Raw genomic sequence first — 22,585 nt, 5'->3', positions numbered from 1 at the left:
GTACCGAGTACCCGCTAGCGGCGCTCGATCCAGAGATCTGGACCGTGCTGCTTCGCGCTGCCGTTAGGCGCTAGACGCCATCACGTCTCATTGTGCAAGTGAACGCCCCGCCCGTGCCTGCTAGTGCCGGTGACCACGGCAAGGTGTGGCGGCTGCGCGGCCGCAGATAAGGCCAGTGCGATACGCGCCGTTCGCGATCGCGGCGGAGAGGTGAGGGGGTGGGATGGGGTGGGAGGGGGAGGCCCGCGCCGGCTGGACGGTGGCGCCGCCGAGCGGTGCGGCGGAGGCGGCAACTACGACTCGCGTGCGCTGTGGTGCCGCGGCGGCCCGAACGGGACGGGACGCTCCGGCGGGAAGGGAACCCGCCGCTCACCGCTTCAACACAGTTGGCCGCGAGCAGTCGCCAGGTCCGCGTCGGGGAGTCCCGCGCTCGCGTCGCGAACGTCCAGTGCTACGTACGCTACGCCGATCGGCACTCGCCCTCGCATTCCCCGCGCCAACACCGACGCCTTCAAGCAGCGTCGCGACGCCCAGCGACGCCCTGCCCACAGCAGGGGCGTCTGTTCTCCGAAGATTAAGGTGGCCGTCGTGGACGGACTGTGCTGTCAGTGCGGGTGTGGCCGTGACAGGTGTGAAAGTGTCTAACAAGTGGTTTCTGTGACGAGGCAGTGTGTGTGCCCAAAGTGTCGAGTGCCCTGGATAACCCAAAGTGCAAGCCGAGTGACAAGTGTGTGAGGCAGAAGTGACGACCCGCTGTGTTTCTGCTGGAAACAGTGTGCATTATTGTGAAACAGTCGCGGGGGAGCGTCGAGACAATGAAGACCAGGAAGATGACGGAGTCCGGCGGAGGGGGGCGTTGGTGGATCTACGCCTTGCTCCTCGTCGCTACGTTTAAAGGTGAGTCCTGTAAGCACACTGTAAGCACACTGTAAGCACACTGTAAGCGCACGTGTGTCTTGAAAGGTTAGGCCAGCGCGCTGCAGTGCCTGCAGCCTTGGGCCGGGCACGGCGGCGCGGCTGCGGCTCAGCCAGCACGGCGCTGCACCGCTGCACCCACTCCTACCTGCGCGGTTGCCGCGGCCACAGGTAGCGGCGGCGCGTAGCGTGGCGTAGCGTGGCGTAGCTTGCGGCCGGCCGGTCGGGAGGGGGCAAAGTTACGCCGGACCGACTGTGCTCGCCGTGCTCCGTCCTTCATGCGGAACGCCATGCTCTCCCGGCTCGCCTCGGCTGTGCTCCGCCGAGCTCCGCGCTCCGCTCGGCTCGGCCGCCCCGTCCCGGCTTGCGTCCTGTCGTCCTGTCTGTCCGCCGTCTGCCGGCCGCGGCATGCCGACGGGCAGGTGCACGGGACAGCATGGCCAGCACGGCCAGCGCCAGCATCCAGAGCGGTCCTCCGTCGCCCTCCCGGCGACGCGATGACAGCAACTGCGTGCTGCGCCACTGCGCCCTGAGTCCTGCAGCCGGTCCGCCATGCCGCAACGACTGATTCCGAGTGTCTCTCTCGCATTCAAGGTGCGTTGGCATGCGTGCGAGAGAGACAGACTCTCGGAATCAGTCCGCAGAATGCCGGACGGATCGGCCCTTCCGTCTTCCTGGGAATGCGCAGACCGCGCGCTCCGGACGCCAACAAAAAACTCGCAATGAGTCACAGGCGTCTGGCGTCTCGTTCTTTTGCGGCGTCGCGCGAAAACTCGGCGGGGATGTACAGTAGTGCGTGGAGTGCGTGGATACTGCGCGGCGAGTGGGAATATTCCGGTCCAGCATGCGCGAGCTCCGCGAGCCGAGTGTACAGTCACGCGTACAGTCCGCGTCATCGAGGCCGAGGCGCCGGGCGAGGGAAGTCCCCGCGGTGACGGTGACGGTCCAGCTGGCCCACAGAGCTCCAGCGCCGCTCCGCTAGTGCTGCCCCGCTCCAGTGGCGCAGTGCCGCGTCGGGGCCGAGCGCTGGGCCGCTGGGCCGCTGGGCCGCGCCGGGCTGGGACGGGCTGGCCGCCAAGTCAGTGACCTCCGCGGTACAGTCCGTGTCAAAACGTGTCATAAAGCTCGCTGCGCGCTCGCCCGGCGTGAAGCCACGCGAAGCAGCGGGGCGACGCCGTTTTCACGGTCTTTGCCGAGCTTCAATTTCCACGGCGCTTGAAGCTCGAAAATGATTCCGCGTTCGGAATGGTTCCAAATTTGCATGTCCTTTTCGTGTCGAGGTTATTTTCGTTTGTCGATTCGGACGGAGTACGCCTGCGATTAGGAATCCACGGCCAATTGTGGGAAAGCCTCTCGAAGGCGGGGGATGTGTTGTCGGCTTGAGGAATGCTCTCGAAATGTGTCCCCCGGGCCTCGGCAATGTGTGCCCACTGTGTGCCCCTATGGCGGTGCACAGGGCATCCATCACACGCACACACACTCTCGCTTTCACACGGACGAGTTCACTCACCGACACACACACACCACTCACACCACACACACACACACACTGGCAGCGGGGGATTGTTTCGTCTGGTCGTCGTGTGGTGAGTTGCCGCCCGAGCTCCAGGTGGCTTATCCACTTGAAGTTTCCCCCTGCCACGCCTTGCCGCCTTTCCGCCGATCCGTCGATCCGCCCCCGTCGGTCCCACCCGGGCCTGGCCCGCCCCGTCAGGCCACGGATAGGCCCGTCCGATCCGACGTGAAATGTATCGGAACATTTTCTACCTGACCGGGCCAGCCGCGCGCCAAACAACAACTCGCCCAAACTCAATTTGCTTTGTGATTTCTCCGTGTTACTCGTCGTCGCTCGCGCGCGAGTTTTCTAATTAAATCCGTCATCGGAGTTGCGCGGGAAGTTAATCGTCGGTCGGAGTCAAAGGCGCCAGCCAGCAGGGCCTGCTCGGCCTGCTCCCGGAACCTTTCCGCCCGCGGGGCCGAATTTCTGGCCAATTTCTGGTGGATCTCGCCTCGGGATGCTCTGGAAGTGACCGGAAACAGATTGGGGTCGCCGTCGGCGTGGCGTCGGCGTGCCGTCGGCGCCACATGTAGCGCTAATTAGGCAGCGCGCCCTTCGCCTAGAACAAGAGAGGGACGCTTTCCCTGCGCGTGATAGCGGCGTGTCGCGGGGGCGATCCTCCGCGCCGCCATCGCCGCCCTTCCCTTTGAGCGGCCAATTCACAGGCCTATCGGCGGGGGTCGAACCCGAGACTGAAGACCCTGCCGGCGCCAGGGCGCCGTGCTTTTGGCCGGCCCTGCTTGCCCTGCCTGGCCCCCGATACGACTCTACACCGCGCCGCCGCACCCGCTGCAGCTCTGCTTTCCATTTTTATGAAACAAGTTGGCGACTTCCTCCGGCGGGGCCGGGATTCGATCCCGGGAGAGCGCGCGCTCATAGCCCGGCCTTGCAGTAGTCGCCGGCGCGGCCCCAGAAAACATTGTTATCTTTTTATTTGAACATTACTCCGGCCTTCCGTGGCAATTTGTGCTGCCCCCCGCGCTGCCCGGCCGTCCTGGCGTCCGGGAAGCTGCCAGGGCGCTACAGTACAGTGGGCCAGAAGACCGCTGGCGGTCAAAATCCCGGACGCGTTTTGAACTCTAAAGTCGCCAAATGGGGTTCCAACCGAACGTGTGACCCCACCAATGGATTCCTCGTTCGGAGAGCAATCCCTTGGGGGGTCACACGTTCGGTTCGAGTCCTGTTTAGCGACTCTGGAGCTCAAAACGCGTCTAGAGTATAGTGACTTCGGGGTCCTCGCGGCTTGGGGCATCGACGGTGGCGCCTCGGTGGCGCCAATCATTCAGAGACGCTGCACCTGTCTGCCAGAGGCGCCCGCCTGCAGCCCGCCTGCATCGCGTCGTTGCCAGGACGACGGCCCCCGCCGCGCGGAGATGGCGGCACACTCGGAACGGCAGTTGGACGCGGTGACGACGACGACGCCGGGGCCAAGATCAGGGGCGGGGGCTGCGGGGGTCGAGCCAAAACGCTCGTGGGAAATGGTCCGGCATTCTGTGGCCACCAACCATCCCATACCGCTGCCGGGCTACCGCCGCTCACCATCGATGTCCTTGTTTTGTGAGTCGCTTTGTGGCTTTGTGTTGGCTCGAGCTAGAGTCGCCACGACGTGGAGTGCTGGGCGGCGCGGGGCGGCGCGGGCCGCGGCCGGGTCCAGAGGACGTGCTTATGTGTGTTCTTGAGTTGCGCGCGAGCTGAGAGTACAGCCGGAGCGCGCTCGGCGTGCCGGCCATGCCGTGCTGGGGCGTGGCGGCGTCGCCCGCCCCCTCCCGCCCCTCCTCCGCGGGGCAGGGCGCTGGGAACAGCCAACAGCGCCCCAACTGCCGCCTCGGCCAGGTTGTGTCGCTCTGGATGCAAAGACGGCTCGAAAGACGGGCGCGGCGACGCGGCGACGCGGCGAGTGGCGGCCACAAATCGGTAACGGATTTGACGGTCTCGTTGTCGTGCAGATTGCGCGGGCGCGGCCGGTTGTTTATACACTCCTTTCCTGGCGCGCTGCCTCGCGGTGCTCGTCGTCTTCGTCGTCTTCGTCGTGCAAGCCGGCCCGGAATAATTTAAGGCCGGTCCGAGAGTCCGGGGCGACGGTGACGCCAGTCCGCGGAGAGGCACTGTCCTGTCTCGAGGAGTGAGTGAGGGTCGTGGGGGCGGCCTGGATGGCGGACTGGACGAGGCCTGGACGAGCCGCGACTTTGCGGGAACACGTTGACAAGTGCGACGTGACCGAACTTATACACCGTGGCTGGCGCGGCGGGCGTGGCGTGCCGGGCGTGCAGAGTGGCCCCAGTCCGGCTTCGGCGGCGAGGCACGGCGGGGCGTTCCCTTCCGAACGTGCCGAACAGAACGCCTCGCCGCAACGGCCCTGTTGTGCAAGCGGGGCGTAGCGCGGCAGCCGCGGCGACGCGGCGGCTGATCGAACCCGGCCCTGCTAGGCCCTGCTAGGCCCGGGCCCCCGTTTGAATCCGTTGACACTTTCGCCTTCGGGGCACAGCCGTCGGGAGGCGGCGGCGGCGTGGCGTCCCCCTCTTGTTTTATGACCGAAATGTGTCTTTTTCCAGCCACAGCTGCGGGCTAGGCCGCTGGGGCCGCTCAGGCCAGAAGCAGCCAGACGCGCGTGGCGTCGGCGTCGCGGAGGTTGACGCCGCGTGGGGCTTGGGGAAGGGGAGGGGGAGAAGGGGGAGTTTCGGCGGGAAAACGAGGATGGCGCGCCTTCGGCTGCTTCGGCCGCCTTTGGCTCGCCTTTCCGCGTTACGACCGAGGCCGGTTTACACCGGACGGGCCGGAGAGGGCCGCGGGGAGGGGAGGGGAGGGGAGGGGCCGCTGGACGCGGAGAGAGGGGAAGGGGAAAGGTCCTGGATGCCCGGCACGGCGGGCACGGCGGGCACGGCCTGGCAGATGGCAGGGAGTATCGCTCGCTGTGTTGCCAGGCCAGCCGGGCCAGCCGGCCAGCCGCGCCGGTACATACGTGTTCCTGAAAAAGAGTCGCCCGGCGGCCTCAAGGTCTGCGCGTCTGCGCCAAGACGCCGGACATTCTCCACCAGCCCGATTAAAAGTTGTCCTCTGAAATGGTAGCTTTGTTGCTGCTGCCGCTGGCTGCCTCTGGCTGCCGCCTCCCACGGCCGGGGCCAGGCCAGGGCGCGGGCCGATGATAGCGTCCGCCAGCGCGGCAGCGTGCCTGGGAAAGGAAGCGCAGCGGTGCAGCCCTGGCGGGACGGCAGGAGTCGTCGGACTTGTCGTGCCTCCGATCCCCTTTTCGCGACAACGCCGCGCCCCGCGCCCCGCGCCTGATCCACTCTTGTTGTGTAACCGGGTGTGACTGACTGAGGCTTGGCGCGTCGGCCCTCGATCGTCGTGTCACGACTTCCACCGCGCCGCGGCGGGCACTGCGGCCAGGCACGGCACGGCGCGGCGCGTCGCATCGGCATGCGCCTCTTTCTCTCTGATTGCAGAACAAAGAGCAGCGCGGCGACGTTTGGATTGGAGGCTCGGAGGCCTCGGATTCCAGGCATGACGCGGCGTCGGCGCGTCGGTCAGCCCGATGCACTTATTGTTGGCGGTGTGCCTTACCGACCGAACGGCCCGTCTAGTGCCCGCTCCTTAGGCCCCTGCTCCGCCCTGCCCCTGTAACGCGAGCAGGACGGATGAAAAACAAACAGGCAAGGCAAGCCAGAGGCAAGCCAAGCCGATTGCCTGCATGCCCGTCTCCATTGTCTGCCGGGCTCTCCCCTTGATGCGCGTTTCCGTTTGCGTTGCCGTATAACGAGACCATCCGGGGCGCTGCGCGCGCTGCGCTGCCCGCCGAGGCCGTCCGGCTGGCCGAGGAGCGCGCCGCCGTGGCCACCGCGCCCGCGCCCGCGAGGCCGAGTTTATCGACAGGGAATTAGGCGGCCTGGCTTTGAGCTGAGCCTTGGCAAGCCCAAGCCCGGCCAGCCCGGCCAGCCTTGACTCTGCTTTGTGGTCCCTCGGCCGCGGCCAGCCCGGCGAGCCCCCGAACCCCAAACTCCGCTTTGCCTCGCTCGGCCGCGCGGGAAGGGAAGGCTGGGCGGCTTGGAAGGCCTGGCAGGCCTGGAAGGGGCCGCAGCGGGCGCGGCGCCAAACGGCCGCCTCTGCATCGCTCCGCGTATATCGCGGCGCCGTGGTGGTCGTGGTGGCTCCCGTGGTGATCCTCGGGGGGGTCAATCCGCGTCATCCGTCGCCGTGTATCGAACCCCTCCGCGGGGAATTCCGCCAGACTGTGAGCCATTCGTCCCGCCGTTTTGCCGGAGCGAGTGCGTGCGCGTGTGTGGCCCACTGTGTAAGTGCGGAGGCCGCATTTGTCTGGCCGGGCCGCTGACGGGCTGCTCTGGCCGCGCCGAGTGCTGCAGCTCGCGTACATCGCCCTAACCGCCTCGGCGCTCAGCCGCCACGCCCCGCCGCGCTCCGTGCCGCGGCGCCTCGCCTCGGCCGCGCGGAGAGATGTTCCCCGTAAAAGCATTGTGTTTGGGCAGGGCCTCCACGGCCTCCGGGCCGCTATCCGGGCGCGGCAGGGCGCGCCACGGCCGGGCCAGCAGGCCCGCGGGGGCGCGAAGAGCGATAGCCGCAGCCGGCTGCAGGGCAATGGCTGGAAACACGTTAACCCCCCGCGGGGCCCCCTCCCCCTTCCCCTCCCGGCCCGCCGCCCCCCTGCCCCAGTCATAATGACCCCGAGACGAGGGTGCGCGACGGGCAGCCTTGGCGGCCGGAACGGCTCCGGCGTGTTTGTTTCGTCGTTTCAGGTGTGTGACGACGTCGACGACGACGATGACGACGGCGATGACGCGTGCTAGCGGCGTCCCTGGTCGTCTGCCAGTGTGTGCACGGGGTGCCGAGGGAACGCCTCGGTTTTTGCCGCGCGCCGCGCACATTTCCCTCCGGCCTGTCCGTAATCGCCGTTGCAAGTGTTTACCCATTCCGCGCCGGTGCTCTCCGGCCGAGCCCAGCGCAGCCCAGCGCAGCCCAGCCTGGCTGCAGAGGCTGCAGACCAGACCAGTTTTGTGGCTTTACGAGTTTGCCATTAGTAAACGCAATAAGTTGTGCAATGTTACGTTCTGCGCAGCGCTGCCTCGGCGCGGGGCCTATTGGAAAACAAAAGGGATGGCATCCGGTGGTCGAGGCGGGGCTTGGCGCGGCCGTGCTGGCCGTGCCGGCCGTGCCCCGTCAAATCGATGCGTAGAGTCACCCTAACGGGCCGTCGCGACGACGAGGGGCTCGGCGTCCGCGGCGTTCGCGTCGCCCCCTGTACTCTGTACGTACCCAGGGCGATGTGCGCGGTGCCCGGCACCCTGCCCGGCACCCTGCGCGCCGTCCTGAGGTTGGGGATCGATGGTGGTGGGGCCGGGGCCCGCGTCCGCCATGTCGGTTGCCTGACTAGGCCAGCGTACCGGGGTGCGGCGGGGCGTGGCGGGGTGCGGCGGGGTGCGGCGGGGCGCGGCGGGGCGCGTAGCTCGGGGGCCCTTCTACTACTAGTGGGGGGGGGGGGACGTCCCCTGGGGATAGGGGTTGCGTTGGAGTAAGTCAAGTTCGTCCAAGACGCGCATGCTACTTACTTTTGGTCCGCTGTTGACTGTATCCCGGGCGGAGTGCCTCCTCCCCCCCCTCCCCGCGCCGCCTCGCATCGCACTGCACCGGTGGGAAGGAAGGCAGGCGAGGAGGGAAGGTGGGCCGCGAGCGGCGGCAACTTGCAAGTACTTCCCCCGGCTCGGCTTCGCGTACGTGTGTGAGTGCGCGCACGTTTAGCGTGTGTGTGTATGTGTGAGTATATGTGACTCTGAATGTGTGGACCTCGACTGCAGACGCTCTTCTAATGACTGCAATTAACGCTTGAATCGCTTGCTGTCTCCCCCTTCCATCTGGGCCGGGCTGGGCCTGGGCTCCCCTTTCTTGCAAATACGTGCGCGTCGGTCCCCGTGTCGGCAGCGGAGCCTTGGATTCGGTCAGAGGACTGCGCGGCCGCGCGACGACGGCCTGAAACGGCAAGCGGAACGGACGTCCGAAGAGGGTCGTCCCGTCGCTCTGTCTCTGTCGCACTCACGGGGCGTGCCGTCGGGGTGCGAGAGAGGCAGGGCGACGAAGTGGCCCGGCTGGCGGCGGCTGGCCGGCCGGCCGTGCAGAATGCCGTCCTGGCTAATTGCACCTGCGCGATGACCGCGCGGGTACCACTGCACTGGCAAACGCGCATCGGTGCGTCTCTCTCTGTCTCTGGAGAGGCTGCCTGCCAGTCTGCCAGCAGGTGGGGCGGGGGTGGGGTAGTGGGAGTGCTGATGTCGCACGTAGTAGTAGTACCCGCACCGATAGGTACATACCACCCCAACTGAAAAGAAAAATCATAATAGAAAGTAAATGAAAACAAAAGGCATGCTGCGTGAGTCGAGGAATGCAGCGACGCCATCAAATCAAAAGCAAATGGGCTGAATGAAGAGTGGATGTAAATTCGCGACAGTTTGGCGCTGCGACGTCGCGTCGGCGTATTCAAATGAATCCATGACGCGGCGCGCCCGGTCCCTGGCAGTGCCTGGCATACTCCCTGGATGACCGGCCGAGCCGAGCCGAGCCGGGCCGAGCCGAGCCGAGCCGAGCCGAGCCGAGCCGAGCCGAGCCGAGCCGCGCCGAGCCGAGCCGCGCCATTCCGGCCCGATATGCGAATGGATGTGAGGCGGACTCGGGACTTTTGACTCGCGGCGCCACTCCGCGCCACGGCGCGCCAATGCGCTCGCGGCGGGGGAGGGGGAGAGAGGGGGGCAAGAGAAAGATGGTAGCGAATGGCGTTTTCGTGTCAAGCAGTAATGGAGTCGACTGTGCGCGGGCCCCGCCGGGCCCCCCTCGGGGTAGTTTGAAAGGGGCTGCGAGGGGGCGCGGCAGCGGCAAGATTGTCTATCTGGGCGCGTATGAGGTGCGTTCGCTTCCGGGCGCAGTCCGGCCAGGAGTCTTGAAATGCAGGTTCTAGGGTAGGACAACGTTCTACGACTGCCGCGTCGACGGCCAGCCCGCCCCTCCGTGCCGCCGCCGCCCCGTCGTCGTTTGTCCGTGTCGTGTTGCCGTGGCCGTCCCGGACGCGCGATTACTGCCCCGTGTTGTGACGTACGGCGTGTTGCGTCCTCCGCGAGGGCCTCGGTGGGGTGGGGGCCGAGCCTCCGAGACGTGGACGCGGAGGCCCCGGAGGGGGCCGCGCAGTGCGGCGCAGTGCAACGCAGTGAGGAGTATGCGGGCGTCTTGTGTTGTGCATCCTGTCCCGCCGGCCTGCCTAGCCTGCAGGACGCGTTGCCCCACATGCAGACCAATGCATCGCCTGCGTCCCCTGTCTCCGTGTCCGGCGGTGCGGCGGCAGGACGGCGGCGGCGGCGCTTTGTCCGCCGACTCCCCTCCCGCACCCCGCCCACTCGGTGACCGTCTCGGCCTCAGTCGCCTGTGAACTGCAGGACAGGAGCAGGCTAGGAAGCGCCTGGCAGGCGGGCCGGCCGCCCGACTCGCCTGCGCTGCGGGTCTGCCTACCCTGCCCCGTGCTGGCCGCGGCGGCCGCTGCCACCATTGCAAATGCAAGCCGCGCCGTTTGCCAGTGTGTTGCTCGGCCCTTGGGTCGGTCGGTCGGTGTCGGCTGCTGAGGGATTACTTCGCCCCGTCTCGCTCGCACTCCTCCGGAACGCCGCATGAGTGCGAGAGAGTCGGGGCGACGAAATGTCCGGCATGAGCGTGCTGGCTGGCGGAGTCTGCGATGCGGGTCTGGCAAAAGTGGGTCTGCAGGATGAGGCCCTCCTACACGTCCCGGATCGGGAGCGAGGCGAAGGCTCGGGCGAAGGTCCCCGAGAGTCTGTTGCTGCTGCTGCCCGCCGTCGTCGTCGTCGTCCTCTCCGTTGGGAGAGCACCTCCGGGAGTGCTCGCTTGCCGCGCGCCCCCTGGACGCCCCCCGGGCCCTTCTACAAGGGATAAGCGCGGGCTTAGAGTAAGGGAGAAAAGCCCTGGGGAGGAAGAGGGGGGGGGGAAGGGGGCTACTCTCCGACCGCCAAAGACATGCACTTTGTCGTTGTGAGGCGACTAGACATCATACCACTCCACTCTGTATTGGTGCGGGCCATCTATCCGCCCCTCTCTCACACACACTTACACAAAACACACACACACACACTCACTCATACACACACACACGACTATTCGTGTCCGCACGTGTGTGGCAGATTTACGTGCATTTCGGAGGAAGTGCATGCGGCGGAGGTTTGCATATATGCAATCTGCTTGCGTCCTGAAAAAGCTCCGGACGGCCAAACGCCGTCGTGATTGCGGGTCGCGATAAAATATATTAGCCGTCACAAAGCGTGTTGCGAGATGCTCGACACACACACAGGCAACACGGCCGTGTGCAATACGCATAGGGAGAAGGCGGGGAGGGGCACACAGTGGGGCACACAGTCCTGCCCGGGCTTATCGAACCAGTACATGGCGGTGGGAGTCGGGGTCTTGGTCTGCCTCCGCTGCCCCCGACCTGCACACTCATTCCGAGAGGCCTTCGACTCGTCTCTCTGTCTCCCTCGCTCGCACAGGGGCTGCCCTGTGGGCGCGAGAGAGGCGAAGCGACGAAAACAACTCTCGGAATGAGTGCGGTGCTGCGGTACGGGCTCGGGCGGGCCTCGGGGCGGACGGACGTGCTAGTCGCTATCTTCCCGGTCGCATCATCATTGCTGAGGTTCACATACGAAAGGGACCAGCAGCAGCGCAGAGCAGCAGGGCTCCGGCAGGGCTCGGACAAGCCTTCGCGAAACGGATCGTGAATCAGACGAACAACGGAGCGAACCATCGGCCGGGCTGGCTGGCTTCATGCTGGCTTCATGCTGGCTTCGACCGGCCGCGGCGGCAGGAGCTATGCAGGCCTAAGCACACAAGCAACGTAACGAGTTGTGGAGTGTGTGCCTGCATGTGTGTGCCTGCATGCATGTGTGTGTGTGTGTGTGTGTGTGTGAGCTGGTCTGCCTGCATAGCAAGGGAGGGCCGAGTGTACTGTATTCTCTGCGGAATGGTTGTGCGGCTGACCAGCAGAGGTATGAGTTATGTGGGAGATGGCTGGCCGGCCGGCGTCGGGATGCTATGCCGCGAGCGCCGAGCGTTTGCGGCCATCGAGTCTCCTATCGCCTCAGGCGCGGTCGTCGCCATGGACGTCGCGAGTTTATTTAATCGTCTGTAATCGAAACATGCCGTCGTTCCTTTCGATTCAAGGCGAGCGATTAATCGAACGAGAGTTTTAACCTCTCGAACCCTATTCCGGGGCCGCTCCCCGCGACGCAGTGCGCTGTCGCTGCCCCCGGCACGGCCCCGTCCCGCGCCTCCGCCAGTGCCGCCGCCAGTGCCGCCACCACGGCCGCCGTCTGGTCGCATCTCTTATTCAAGGAACGTAGCGACCGGAAATGAGGGCGGTCCTTGTAAGGTTGGCTACCCTGCGCGGCCTGCCGGGGCCTGCCGCAGCATGCTTGTCTGGTCGAGGCTTTGCAGCCTTGGACTTGCGCGGGGTGCTGCAGGGGGCTGCAGGGGGCTGCAGGGGGCTGCAGGGGGCTGCAGGGGGCTGCAGGGGGCGGCCCGGCCAAGTTTTGCGACGCAGCACGCTCTTTGCCCCCTTTGCCCCCCCCCCCCCCCCCCCCCCCGAGCTCTCCAGGGGGAGGCAGTTGCCGGCGGTGCACATGGTGCTCGTCTTGGTCGTGCAGCTCGTTGCTCCAAGGCCGAAGCACGCAGCACTTTCCTTTGGGCGTAGATGGCGGCGCGTGGCGAGGCGGTACACTCGTTGCGGCCGAAGGGCGGTGGGCTTGAGCGCACGCAGTGCACGCAGTGAGGTGGTGAGACTTGTGACGGTCCGCAGCGCCAGCGCGGCAGCGACCCCATGAATGTGGGTCTGGCGGGGAAGTGACCGAAAGCCGAGCCAGCAGTTCCGTGTTGGCCGTGCGCTCAGCCACCCTGTTGGCCCGACTACAGCACGCAGTGCCACGCAGTGCAGGCCACCCACCCCCTCGCGTCCTTCTGGGCCCCCCACCCCCCACCCCCGGGCCCCTACCACGCACCCGTTCTCTCCGCTTTCCTTTGTTTGCCTGTCACTTTTTGTTCGGTTTTCAACTCTCCGGGCCGCTGGGGCCGAGGCTGGGGCCGCCGACGTCGTGGCGCGGTGGCAAACGCCGGCTGCAGGAGGCGCCCCCGGCACGGTCCTGGCACGGCGGCCCTGGCACGGCCTGGTGCGCGACGTCGCCGTCGTCGTGCTGGCCCTGCTGGCCCTGCTGGCCGTGGTGGTGCCATCTGGCGGACTGCTCAAACATTTCCAGCTGGAACGCCGTGGCCCTGTTTGCGCAGGCCATCCTAGACGCGACTCCGAGCGCGCGTGTGTGTGTGTGTGTGTATGTGTGCGCCCGCGTGTGTGTGTATGTGTTTGATGGACTGCGGATCCGTGCTGTCTGTGTGGCGGGGCTGGCGGGGCTGTCGGCTGAAAGGACTGCCCAGCTTTTCATCCCCATTGGCCTGCCCTTCCGTCTTTGGCCTCCCGCCGCTGGCTGCCTTCGCTGCCTTCGCTGCCTTCGGCGTCACTGTGCGACCCATTCAGTCGCAAGTCCGAAGGTCCGAAGGTCCGACGGGGAGCTCGGCCGCTCGGTTGAAAATGAAAACCCGAAGGCAGCGACGAGCGACGCGCCCGATAATACGGTGGCTGTTTTGGCCACCCTTCGTTGGCGGCAGCCAACTAACGCATTTTGGCGTCTGCCCGGGCCGCCTAGGCGAGCAAGGCGAGCGCGGCCCGGCGGGGCGTTGTCCTGTCATAACAAGGGAATTTAAGTTCACTCGTGCGCGTCGCTTCACATCGGCCGCCCTTGACGCGGGGCTCAGGGCCGTCGGCCGGGCCCCGGGCCCCGGGCCTTTGGGGCTCTAATTCGCCGACGCGCTGCCCTAGGCTGCCCTAGGCTTCCCTAGAGCCCTAGACTAGTCTAGGCCGCTCTAGGCCGTCACATCGGGGTGGTTGCGCGGCCGACGAGAACCCTGGGCGGCGGGGCGTGGAAGCGGCGCGCGCTTCGCACCTGCTTGTCGTGGCCCTCGACGTCCTCGACGTCGTCGACTTCGAGGTCTTGGAGGTGCTCCTTCGTCATGGCGGCCGCGGCCTGGCCGTGCGAGGCAGCCGTCGTGGCTAATGATGAGATATGGCACATTCAGGCAGCGAACCGCGGAGTTAAACGGCCTTGGGACGCGGGACGCGGGACGCAGTGCGAAGCGGTGCGCGAGGCCGCCCCTGGGAGGGTCGCCAAGGCCCAGGGTCCAGGCCTCGGGCCTCGGCTGACCGAATGCCCACTAAATCCTGGCAATATTTCGGGTGCGGCTCTGCGGCTCTGCGGCTCTGCGGCTCTGCGGCCCGGGCGGTCCGGGCGGTCCGGGCGGCCTTCCACCTGGCGGCCCATTGCCCCCGTCCCGCGGCGCCGCGGCACACCGTCGTCGTCCTGGTGCCCGTTTTCCTCATCGGCCCAGAGGCTTTGTGCGTCGCTATGCGTCTCACCGCCTCGACGGCCACGGAGACGGGTACACCCGGAAACCTGTTCTGCTCGCCCCTCCCGGGGCACAGTCGGTGGGTGCACGTCGAGTGGCGCCTCTGCCGTGCACACTTTGGGCCCTTGGCCGCCCTCTGGGCGTGGCGGTGCGGCACTGTTTCGCCGCCTGTTCGCTGCAATGGGGTTATCGTATCGAGGGGGCGTGGCGCGGCCCTTGACGTGCATGGCGTGCATGGCGTGCACGGTGTGAGTGTGTGTGTGTGTGTATGCGCGCGCGCCAAGGGCACTGCTGCCCCCACCCCCTCGTTCTGGCCCTAAGGGGGTGGTCGTAATAACTCGCGTGACGTTAATCGCGACGCCGCCCTGAGGAGTGAGGAGCCGCAAGGGCCGGAAGCGGAACTTGCGGATGAGGGGTGTCTGCGGGCCGGAGTGAGGGGGGGGGGGGCAATGCGACCGCAGTGCCAACACCTGCCTGCTGCGGTCCCCGTGTAGCTGCGCGATATAATCGACGGCGGCGAGGCGCGGTTGCGGTGGCCGAGTGGGCTGGGGCGCGGTTTGCGGACCGTAAGGTCGTCGGTTCGAATCGCGGCCGCGTCCGCCCGCTGTCAGGCCGCCGAGTGGCGGCGGTGCGATTCTTTGGTCTGCGCTCGGCGGGCGCAGACTGGGACAGACTGGGACAGTTAGGCCGCGACATTGTTTGCACGGCGGACTGGCCGCGTCGCGTCGCGTCTCGCTGGTGAAAGTGCGAGGCTGCTCGTCGCGGTGGTGAGGCTCTGGGAGTCAATAATCGGCAGCGGGACTGCCGCGCCGCCGCCGAGAGTTTCCAGTGCGCCGTCGGCCGAACAACGAGGCGCCCGCAGCCGTCTTCCTGTCAGCGCCGCTGTCGCACGGCGCCCCGACTTTTAGCCGAGGGAAACCCCGCTGGAGGCAGGCCGGGCTGAGGGTGGGGTGGCCGTCATGAGATCCGCGACGATCACCGCGACCATCGACAATCAAATCTCCATTTCTGCCACGCGACACTGCGCGGTGCGCGACGCCACACCGGAGCGCGGATTACACCACCCGACTCTTCTCCTTTTTTCGCGACCCCCCCGTCTCTGCTTCCACTGTTTCCATTGCGTTTTTTGCTGCCGGTCGGTCCGCCTCGCTCCTCGCCTCGCGCGGACCGCGCGGGCAGGAGTGGGGCGTTCTACTTTAACAATGTGTCTGACAGGAATAGGCTCGGCGAATTCCCCGGTCCTCACTCGGGGCCCGTTAATGTGCACGCCGACCGGGAACACACAGGCGGGGCGTGGCGGGGCGTGGCGGGGCGTGGCGGGGCGTGGCGGGGCTGGCGCGCTGTTTGACTTCCTCACCCTCTCCTTTCCCAACCCCTTGTTCTACTTTCACGGCCGGTCCCCCAACCCCCTGCCTTCCAATAGGGCGCGGTGTACGAACGGCCGTACGGCCGCAAGGGCCGCAACGAAAGTAACCCTCCCCCCTCCCCCCCCACCCCAGCTGGAATGGGGGCACCGATCCCGCTGCCGCGCACCTGTGTGTGTGTGTGAGAGTGAGAGGGAGGCGGTGTACGTGTTTGTTTCTCGGCTCGCGGGGGGCCGGCCCTTGGCGGCGCTTCCCGGGCGTTGGATTTGGCCGATTTGGCTATGCAGCGCCTTGGCGCCCTCCAGCGAGGCGAGGCGAGGCGAGGCGAGGGTGGAGCCCGAGAGACAAAACGGCTCGGTTTCCCACGGCGGCGTGGCGGCGACAGCGATGGTTCGCCGCGATAGAGGCCGTGCCGCCTGCCGCCTGCCGCCGCCTGCACCGCGTCGAAGCGAGTTCAATTTGTTGGCCTCGATGATGGCGGCGCGGCGCTGCCGGTGCGCGGTGCGGCGTGGCGCCGCTCGTTTTTCGCCGCGGATGGCGGTGCACGGTCCCTGTTTAAAGCGAATGGTGCGGAAAAACTTGGGCACAGCCCTTCCCCACGGCCATGGCTAGGGGGCTCGTCTCGCGGTCCGCGGTCCGCGGTCGGCTCACACGGTTTGGGCGTGGCCGTGGCCAGCGCGGCCAGCCCCGCGGCGGCGGCATCTGTTGCTCGGGGCGGGGTAGGCGCGGCGGCGGCCTCGCGCTCCGCAGCGCTCCGCAGCGCTCCGCAGCCAGGCACTTGCGGGGGACGACGACGACACTCGCCGTCGGAAAGTTTCTGCTTTGTTACAAAATGAGAGATTTGCTGCCGCGCTGCCGCCTTCCCCTCGGGGCGGGTTTTTCGAGTGGAGCAGGAGGGTGGTCGAAGCGCGGCGTGTCCTTCACCACGCTTTGTCGTCGCCCTTTCGGTGAATGGATTACGCGGGAGTAGTTCCGGGAAACCACGTGCCACAGTGGGCCAGAAGACCGGTGGAGGCAGCCAAAATCCCGGACGCGTTTTGAGCTCCAGAGTCGCTAAACAAGACTCGAACCGAACATGTGACCCCACCAATGGATAGCTCTTGGAACGAGGAATCCATTGGTGGGGTCACACGTTCGATTCGAGCCCTGTTTAGCGACTCTGGAGCTCAAAACGCGTCTAGAGTTTTGGCCGCCTATACTGGTCTTCTGGCCCACTGTGCGTGTGTGTCCTCGCGTCCCGGAACCCTCTGTCTGTGTGACTCGGCCGGACTCGGCGCACCGCACCGCGCGTGGTCGCTCGTGTGTGCGTGCGCGTGTGTGTGCGTCCGGCTGTTTGTGGTCAATCTATTAGCGTGGTGCATTCTATTAGGCGGTGCCCTGCGGTCGGTCGTTGTCGCTGTCCGCGGTCCATGACGGCATGGAGGCCGTGCAGGCCATGGAGGCCATGGAGGCGGGCAGGGTGGCGGCGCTCCCCGCTCCGATACGCTATGGCGGTGCCTCGCTCTACGCGCTGCTAGGGGCCCGTCCCGGCGGGCGATAGCGGGGCACAAAACACGGCCGCCCCGCCCCGCGCGGCCAAAGTGAATATTCATTCAGAGCAGTGCAGACTCGCCTTAGCCGGCGAGGCTGCGAGGCGCTTGAGGCACGGCCAGGCCCCGCCGCGCACCCTTCCATTCCGTTGTTCCTTTCCGCCCTCGAAAACAAGTCTACGGCCGCTGCCGCTTATGCGCCGCGCCGTGGCCCCGCCAAGAGCCCCCTAATGGTGGTGCTTCGGCCTGCCGCCCATGGCCCGCCCATGGCTGCCCATCCTCCCGGGGCGCGGGCGGGGAAAGGCCTGAACACTTCACCGACGATCGCGGCGCCGCCTCGGGCCTCGGGGCCTCGGGCCTCGGGGCCGCGGCCGTTGGCATGCCGTTGCTGATGTGCCCGGCCCAGGCCTCGGCCGCCTCGCCTCGCCTCTCGGCCCGCCCAATACACACTATGCACTGTTGGCTGGAGACAGTCCACTTGTGCTGCCTGCCCGGCCCGGCCCGGCCCGGCCTGGCCTAGTTAGCTTAGGAAACTGATCGCCGGGATGCCGGGATGGCACTGGATCGTGGGACCGCGACCGGCGCCGCGGCCTGGCGGGCCTGGCGCTCCACTACTCGTTTCGGCCCCGCGCTCTCTCTGTCTTTCTTTCTCGCTCGCTCGCTCTCTCCCTGGCCGGGATTGGGTTTAGAGTCGCTGGTAATCTTAGCAGGCCAGCAGCGGACCCCTCTGCCATTGCCCGGCCGTATCCCGCGCTGCAACTGCGGCGAGGCGGATTCTTCTGGCTGCCCTCCCCGTTTTGGAGAACAGCGCGCGTCGCCCCACCCCACCCCGCTAAGACCCACCCCGTGTCCACGACAATATGATGACCCGGAGGGCTTCGCCTCTGCCCCGCCTCCCTCTGCGACCAGCCCGACCAGCCCGACCAGCCCACTGGTCAGGGGTCAACCCGGTCGACCCGGCGGGGACTTGGGCTGGCCCGGGCTCAGCCCGGATCAGACGTGGACGTCGTGGAGGTGCTCTTCGGCGTCCTCCGCGTCTCCAGGGCATTGGCGGACAGGCTCTAATCCCCGGTGCGCCGCTTCGTGCTCGCGTGGGCGGGGCGGCGGGGCGGCCGCACTGTACTTACTTACGGCCTCGGCGGCTTTCGCTTCGAGAGGGGGAGGGTCTTTGTGTGCGCTACGCGGCGACGCTGCCACGCGGCCACGCGTCAGGTGCATGCGGTCGCCGTCGTCCCGGCCGTCCACCACCTGGCGCGTCGCGGCTGGCCGCTCGGTCTGCCCGGCTGGCGTTCCATAAGGCGTCCCGGAGGCAGGGCGCGCCGTCGGCGACAACGCGTCAGCAACGGGGCCGAGTCGCGGCGAGCGATAGGCCGCGTCCTGGAGGCCGCTCTGCGCGCAAGCTGCATCAGTTAATCGTTATCTGGTCCACTGCGAGAGACTCGATCCGCGCGGCCGCCCCGCGGGACCGCTTCGAGGGGCGCGGCGCGGTGCAGGGCGATCCCGTTGAAATTCCACCCGCTATCTGACAGTGTGTCTATGTGTCCAGTTGGCGGGCTGCCTTTCTTCGTATCTCCGTTTGGCCGTTTCCGGCTCCAGCTCCACTGGGCACTGCGAGTAGCGGGTGCCCCCGCTCGCTCTGCCCAATTTTAAATTACTTTCTCCAAGAAAAAAGAATTTCATTCTTGGCGCTTCGAGACCCGAAGCGGCGGCCCGGCCGGGCATGGCCGCGCTGGACGACGGCGGACGCCTCGCGCGCCTTGCGTCTTACGCCTCGCACCGTGCCGCCAGTCGCGCCAACTTCTTGCCCTTCTTTATAACGAGTTGGAACCGGAAGGCGAGGGAAAGGGGCGCCTCGCAGCGCCTAGCCGCCAAGCTCGCGGAGCTCGCAGCGAAGGCCGCCGAGTCGAACGATATCCGAGCCAGAGACCGGCAGAGACGGCCAGAGATGAAAGGAAGAAGTGTCGCTGCCCGCGGTCGCGGCGTCGCGGCGTCGCGGCGGATGGCGCACTCCGACGCTGGCGGCGCGGGCGGCGGCATGGCGCGTTCCAATTAGGACATCCTCCCCGATGACATCATGAGGGACGCCACGGACGCGAGGGAAGCCAGCCCAGCAGCCAGCAGGACAGCGCCAGGGACGCGTGGCAAATGGAGGTCCCAATTAACATGGCCGGCGCTGCAGACCGATCCGTCGCTCTGTCCCTGTCGCACTCGTGGGGCGTCCCGCAGCGGCGGGAGAGAGACGGAGCCTGCTGGCTGGACGCTGCGGCGCCAAGCTCCGCGCTGTAACCGACTATCCGCCTTGGCGGAGAGTGACAGATAGTCGCGTTTGGTCCGGAGGCATCGCATCGTGGAGACTTTATTGAAACGGGGCGACCCTCGGCCAAAGCAAGCCGAGCCGGGCCGAGCCGAGACGGCATCGGATCGCCCCGGTCACGTCCGCGTGGCCAAACAAGGCCGAGTCCGCCGAGGGGGGCAGCCCAGCCGACTCGGCCTGGCGTAGCGTAGCGCGGCGGAGATGTACGCCAGGCCGGCCAGCCCGGCCAGGCCAAATGTAGCAGAAGCAGCGCCAATGGCGCGCGGAAGCAGCGCGAATTAGCAGCAGAGGAGGAAAGGCCGGAGGAAGACGACGACGACGGCGGCAGGGCGGCCTGTGATTGGCCGGAAACCGACGCCGCCGCCGCGCTGCGGATTTCTTCAGAGGGCCTTCTTTCTCTTGAAAGCGCGCGGAGAGCCGAGAGCGCCTCACCGCCGCGCCGCCCGGGGCGTCCTTTATTGTTTTCGATACATCAGTGACGCGGAAGGAGTCCGACAAAGAGCGAGCGGGTCGCGGCGTTCGTCCACCGCAGCGACAGCGGCACCGCGGCAGGAAGCGGGCCGCCGAGCCGCCGAGCCGCCGAGCCGCGCAGCCAGGTGGCGCTGAAAGCCCTGAAAGCGCTGAAAGGATCCCCGTGTCTCTGCCGCCGCAGTGCCGCCGAGCCCCGCAGCCGACGGCTTTGAGGCGCCCGTCGGCGTCGGTCCGTTTCACCGACTCGAACTGAGCCGAGCGGCGCGACGGCCGACAGCCCGACTCGAACCGACAGGACAGGCAGACCCACCGAGTCGCGTTTCGCACTGACTAGATAGACCGTGGATGCGCCGCGGCGCGGGCGGCGGTGGCAACCGTTAGCCTGGCCGGGTCCTTCTCGGCCACGATTCGGGCTTTGCTTTTCCTTTCTGGTGGGTAATGAGCACCGCGATGACGGCCTACTTGGCCGCGCCGGGCCGCACGCACGCGGCCCGCGCCGACCCGGCACAATAACGATGCTCGTGACCTCTGCGCCGGTAGCGCGGCCAGCGGCGCCAGCGCGCATCTCTCGGACTTGACTCTGGGTAGCCAAGTGCCTCCGGTCTCTCCCGCACCTCTTCGGGACGCTCCACGAGGGCGAGAGAGACGGAGCGGCGAAAGCACGCGCGCTGATTTCCAGTTGCAGCGGCCCGGCCAAGGGAAAAGGGTCAATTTGTTGTGGGCTTCTTGTTAGCCCTTGTTGGGGCCCTCGTCGGCGTGCATTGCATCTCGGGGGCGCTTGTTAGGGTCCGAGCTGGTCGAGTGTGGCCGACGGTGCATCCTGGAGGGCCTCGCCGGCCTCGCCCTGCTTGGCGTGCGCCGCGGTTCGGGGCGGCCCGAGGGGCGGCCGCCGTGACGGGACGGACGCTGGGCGGACGCGGAGTCGCGGCCGGGACGCACCTCATCCATATTAGGATTGAGCTATTTCGCCTGGTTATTGCTTTCGGTCGCCGTCTTGGCCGTCCAGGCCGTCTTGGCTGTCGGCGGGTCGCGGCCGGGCCGTGCGCCCACTTCATCATCCGGAAGGCCGAGAGGCCGAAGGGGGTTCGCGAGCGGTTTATTTGCCTTTCTCTCCGCTCTGCCCGCTCTGTCCGCTCCCCGGGTGCAGAGGCGGGCCAGCGGGGTTTGCTCGGTTTGCTCCATTTCGGCCTGCCGGCCTGCCACAATACGGGGCTGGTGATGCGACGCCCGCGGCCCGCGGCCCCACAGTGCGGCCCCTCAGTGCGGCCCCGCGCCCCGCTATGATGATGTGGCCGTGTTGCTCCCCCCGCCTTGTATATGGGCTCCCGGAGAGTCTTCTTGTTGTTGACACAGAGCGCCCCACAGCCTTTCGGAGCGCCTCCGAGGCCGCGGCTCCGCGACGCTGCGACGCGCTAAAGCTAAGCCAGGCGGGTTTCGGGCGCGGTTCGGAGGCGGCCCTGGATGGGGCTGGACCCGTCGGGGCGGTGGCAAGCCAGTGGCAAGCTCATTCGGATGCTGAGCTTTACTCTGCTGGCGGAGAAGGGGAAGGAGAATCCCACCGCCTTGCGACTTGCCGCCCGCCAGCAGACTCATTCCGAGAGTCGTTTTCGTCGCTCTGTCTCTCTCGCACCAATACGGGACACCCCACGAGTGCGAGAGAGACAGCGACGAAAACGACTCTCGGACAGGACAGACTCGCGGTGGTGCGCCACGCCTGTTTCTCGCTCTTCGCGCAATTTTATTTTCATTCCCGTCCCGGTCCGTCCCCCGGCTGCAGGACCCCTCTTTGGCAAGTAATTATAACTCGTGACTCACAGCCGAAGTGGCACGACGCTGGATTATTTTTGGAGGGTGATTGATTCGGGCGGAGGCAAAGCACTTCCGGTTTTACGGTTTTTTTTTCGGGCCATTTTATGCGGTTTTCTGCCGACACACGACGACACCCCTTGACGGCGCGGGCCATATTAAAGTGTGGTGACCTCTCAATGCGGGGTGCCCCGCCCCGCCTCGCCCCGCCCTGCAGGTGGATCGGGTGCTAACGTGGAAATGAGGTGTCATGCCGCGCCCCACCCCACCCCACCCCACCCCACCCCACCCCGCCCCACCCCGCCCCACCCCGCCCCGCCTCGCGACGAATCCCGCCGGAGCCTACACAGATAAGGAAGCTGCTGTCCCGGCGACATTATTAGAAAGGAGAGAGCGAGATGGAGCGAGATGGAAAGTGAGATGCAGGAAGGCCAGGAAGGGTGCGGGACTTACTGCGGGTAAATGATTGTAATTATTCATCCCGGTCCTCGGAATCGTATCGCGGCCTCGCGGCCCCGCGGGCCGAGGCCGTTGTTGTCGCGGCCCTTCTGGGCCCTTCGCCGAGGCTGAGGCGGCCGAGGCCTGACAAAACGGCGGGCCGCCGAGGGCCGTAATGCGAGGCGGGGCCGGGCCGGGGCCGGGGCCGAAAGGCGGCACCAAAGTTCCATTCTTTTTCGTAAAGTCGTCGTTTGCGGCACGGCCAAGGCACGGCCAAGGCACGGCCTCGGCCTTATGCATGGCAAGACAAATGGTGTGGTCCTGCAGAAGTCCGCGCGCCTCGGCCGCCGCGCCAACTTTCAAGAAACAATGAAAATCATATTACTATGTTGTTTATCTTTTAATCTCGGCGTCCATCTGCCGCGTCGCCTGCCTGGGCCGCCGGGCGGGGCGTGGCGGGCCGCGCGCCGCCGTGATGAAATTCGAGGAAAAGTTTGGGCCGAGCCCTTTAGCACAACAATCTCGGATTTCCTCGCGAATTTGCTCCGGCGGCGCGCGGTGCTGCGCGGTGCTGCGCGGTGCTGCGCGGTGCCGGGCGCGCTGCTCGACGCGGTGCTCGTCGCGGGGGCGCGGGGCGCGCGGGGCCTCTCGCGCCGCTGAGCCCTTGTGTTGCGCGGCCCCCAATCTG

General features: G+C 66.7%; 1 protein-coding gene across 4 annotated transcripts in view; it reads left to right on the top strand.

Annotated features, from left to right (window-relative positions):
* Positions 1 to 387: 387 nt before the first annotated feature.
* LOC117639003 (fasciclin-2) overlaps positions 388 to 22,585 on the top strand; it is a 241,599-nt gene continuing 219,401 nt past the window's right edge. For all 4 annotated transcript variants that reach the window (XM_034374418.1, XM_034374506.1, XM_034374330.1 and 1 more), the window contains exon 1: positions 388 to 897. In XM_034374418.1, the coding sequence (XP_034230309.1) occupies positions 816 to 897 (82 nt within the window). In that variant the 5' untranslated portion in view covers positions 388 to 815. The remainder of the gene's footprint in view (positions 898 to 22,585) is intronic.

This window comes from Thrips palmi, unplaced genomic scaffold (genome assembly GCF_012932325.1).
Source record: "Thrips palmi isolate BJ-2018 unplaced genomic scaffold, TpBJ-2018v1 HiC_scaffold_1, whole genome shotgun sequence".
NCBI lineage: Eukaryota > Metazoa > Arthropoda > Insecta > Thysanoptera > Thripidae > Thrips > Thrips palmi.
The sequence above is the reverse complement of the archived record's forward strand: the minus strand, read 5'-3'. Positions and strand labels throughout refer to the sequence as shown.